Here is a 2,500-nt window from a genome sequence, read left to right as displayed (position 1 = left end):
TGTGTGTGTGTGTGTGTGTGTGTGTGTGTGTGTGTGTGTGTGTGTGTTGTTTTGAAGAAGTGTACAGGTAAATGTTGTCGTGCTGTTCTGAGGTAAAAGCCTTCTCTCCTCTCTTTCCTCAGGACCGAGACAACAGCATCTCCTCATCCACGGGTACAACCTGCTCTACACCTCTTTCTCTTTCCTCCTTTCTTTCTCTCTCTCTCTCTCTCTCTCTCTCTTTTTTTTCTTTCTTTCTCTCTCTCTCTTTCCGTCTTTCTCTCTCCATCTCTCTCTCTTTCTTTCTTTCTTTCTTTCTTTCTTTCTCTCTCTCTCTCTCTTTCCTCCTTTCTTTCTCCCTCTCTCTCTCTCTCCCTCTCTTTCTCTCCCTCTCTCGTGCTGCTCTCTCTCTTCTCTCTCTCTCTCTCTCTCTGATTGACATGTTTGTCTCCACCCTCCAGAGTGTGTCAGCAGGAGGAATGGCCACAGAGAGGAGACAGAGGACAGAGTACTGCAGGTACACACACACACACACACACACACACACACACACACACACACACACAACCTGTATATTCTCTGTTTCACAGGTTATCTCAACTCTTAATCAAAGAATTTGTTTCTGAAAAAAATATGTATATTGTGTGTGTGTGTGTGTGTGTGTGTAGGGCTCTGATAGAGACACTGACTCTGTGTCCAGCGCTGTGACGGAACCTGATCCTACCCCTCTACGATACAGTAGTTCATACAGCAGCCTACAGTCCAGCTACACGGTGAGACACACACACACACACACACACACACACGCACGCTGGTAGTCATCCGCTTTCTGGTTTCTGTGATTGATAGCTCTATTGACTTGTCTGTGTGTGTATCTTTCTTGATTGATAGCTCAGTGCTGTTTGAATGACTTTGACTAAGTGTGTGTGTGTGTGTGTGTGTGTGTGTGTGTGTGTGTGTGTGTGTGTGTGTGTTGCAGCTCAGTGGCAGTATGATGAGTCTGTTCAGCTCGGGGGAGTTTGGGGCGGTGGAGGTGAGGGGGCGTGTCCTGTTCTCTCTGACCTATGACACACAGAAGGAGGAGCTACAGGTCAAGGTGTGTCGATGCGAAGACCTCGCTCCTGCACGCAAGAACCGCTCGGACCCGTGAGTGTGTGTGTGTGTGTGTGTGTGTGCGTGAGGGGAAACATAGATAAATTGATAGTGCACTGATGTTATCTGTCCGTTTATCTGAATGGATGAAAACCGATCTGTATCGGAAAAGGCAGTGACCAGAGAAGTTAACCGTGTGTTTGTGTGTGTGTGTGTGTGTGTGTGTGTGCAGGTATCTGAAGGCCTACCTCCTGCCTGACAAGTCGTCTCACAGTAAGAAGAAGACGTCCGTGAAGAAGAAGACTCTAAACCCCGTCTATGACCAGACACTGAAAGTGAGAGAGCACAACACTCGGACACACTCTCTATCTCTCTTCTCTCTGTACCTCCCTGTGGTGTGTGTGTGTGAGAGTGAGTGAGTAGGTTCATATGTCTCTCTCTGTCCCAGTAAGGTGTAAGGTCTATGTTTGTGTAAGGTCTATGTTTGTGTAAGGTCTATGTTTGTGTGTTGTGTTGAAGTGTGTGTGTGTCTGTGTCCCAGTGTAAGGTCTGTGTGTGTGTGTGTGTGTGTGTTGTATTGAAGTGTGTGCGTGTGTGTCTGTGTCCCAGTATAAGGTGCCGATTGGAGAGCTCCGTGGCAGGACTCTGAACCTGTCGGTGTGGCACGCCGTGCCCCTGGGGAGGAACCTGTTCCTGGGGGAGGTGGAGCTGAACCTGGGCCTCTGGGACTGGACCTCCACACAGCCCCTCTGGCACGACCTGCAGCCACGAGTAAGGCTAACACACCTACACACACACACACACACACACACACTCAACGCAGCTCCTCTGGCACGACATGCAGCCACGAGTAAGGCTAACACACCTACACACACACACACACACACACACACACACTCAACGCAGCTCCTCTGGCACGACATGCAGCCACGAGTAAGGCTAACACACCTACACACACACCCACACACACACACAACGCAGCTCCTCTGGCACGACATGCAGCCACAAGTAAGACTAACACACCTACACACACACACACACACACACACACTCTCTCTCAACACATATCTTGGCATTTGGGATTGACGACAGGCTGTTATTTAAAAACTCATGTGGACAAAGTATCGAGGACGCTGAAGCTAAAACTAGCCTTCTTGTTGTCCAGAAATAAAGCAGGCTTCTCGCTCGACAGCGGACAAAAGGATTGTCCAGTCAACGCTTCTGTCTGTACTTGATTATGGAGATGAGTTGTACACGCATGCAGCTGCCTCTGCTCAATCACAGCGCCCCCTGCTTTATTAAGAGTGACACGTCATTGTGTTTCTCTATCAGAGAGAGGGCTGGTTGATTCGCTCTCTGCGAGAAGGGAGCAGCGTTGCCTTCTGTTGATTTACCAGACTCTCCTGCAGAAACGACCGTCTGTCCTGAC

The 2,500-nt window shown here is 49.2% G+C and overlaps 2 protein-coding genes across 3 annotated transcripts in view; one reads left to right on the top strand and one right to left on the bottom strand.

The window, feature by feature from the left end:
* zcchc17 (zinc finger, CCHC domain containing 17) overlaps window positions 1-2,500 on the bottom strand; it is a 173,666-nt gene that overhangs the window by 162,849 nt on the left and 8,317 nt on the right. The window lies entirely within an intron of this gene.
* The window catches only part of sytl1 (synaptotagmin-like 1), a 9,904-nt gene that overhangs the window by 2,524 nt on the left and 4,880 nt on the right, over window positions 1-2,500 (top strand). For both annotated transcript variants that reach the window (XM_083685122.1, XM_083685123.1), the window contains exons 7-12: window positions 123-153; window positions 441-496; window positions 648-752; window positions 959-1,125; window positions 1,304-1,406; window positions 1,681-1,842. In XM_083685122.1, the coding sequence (XP_083541248.1) occupies window positions 123-153; window positions 441-496; window positions 648-752; window positions 959-1,125; window positions 1,304-1,406; window positions 1,681-1,842 (624 nt within the window). The remainder of the gene's footprint in view (window positions 1-122; window positions 154-440; window positions 497-647; window positions 753-958; window positions 1,126-1,303; window positions 1,407-1,680; window positions 1,843-2,500) is intronic.

Source organism: Argentina silus (assembly GCF_951799395.1).
Source record: "Argentina silus genome assembly, chromosome: 14".
Taxonomy (NCBI): domain Eukaryota; kingdom Metazoa; phylum Chordata; class Actinopteri; order Argentiniformes; family Argentinidae; genus Argentina; species Argentina silus.
Note: the sequence above shows the minus strand (reverse complement) of the source record. Positions and strands in the feature narration are given on the sequence as shown.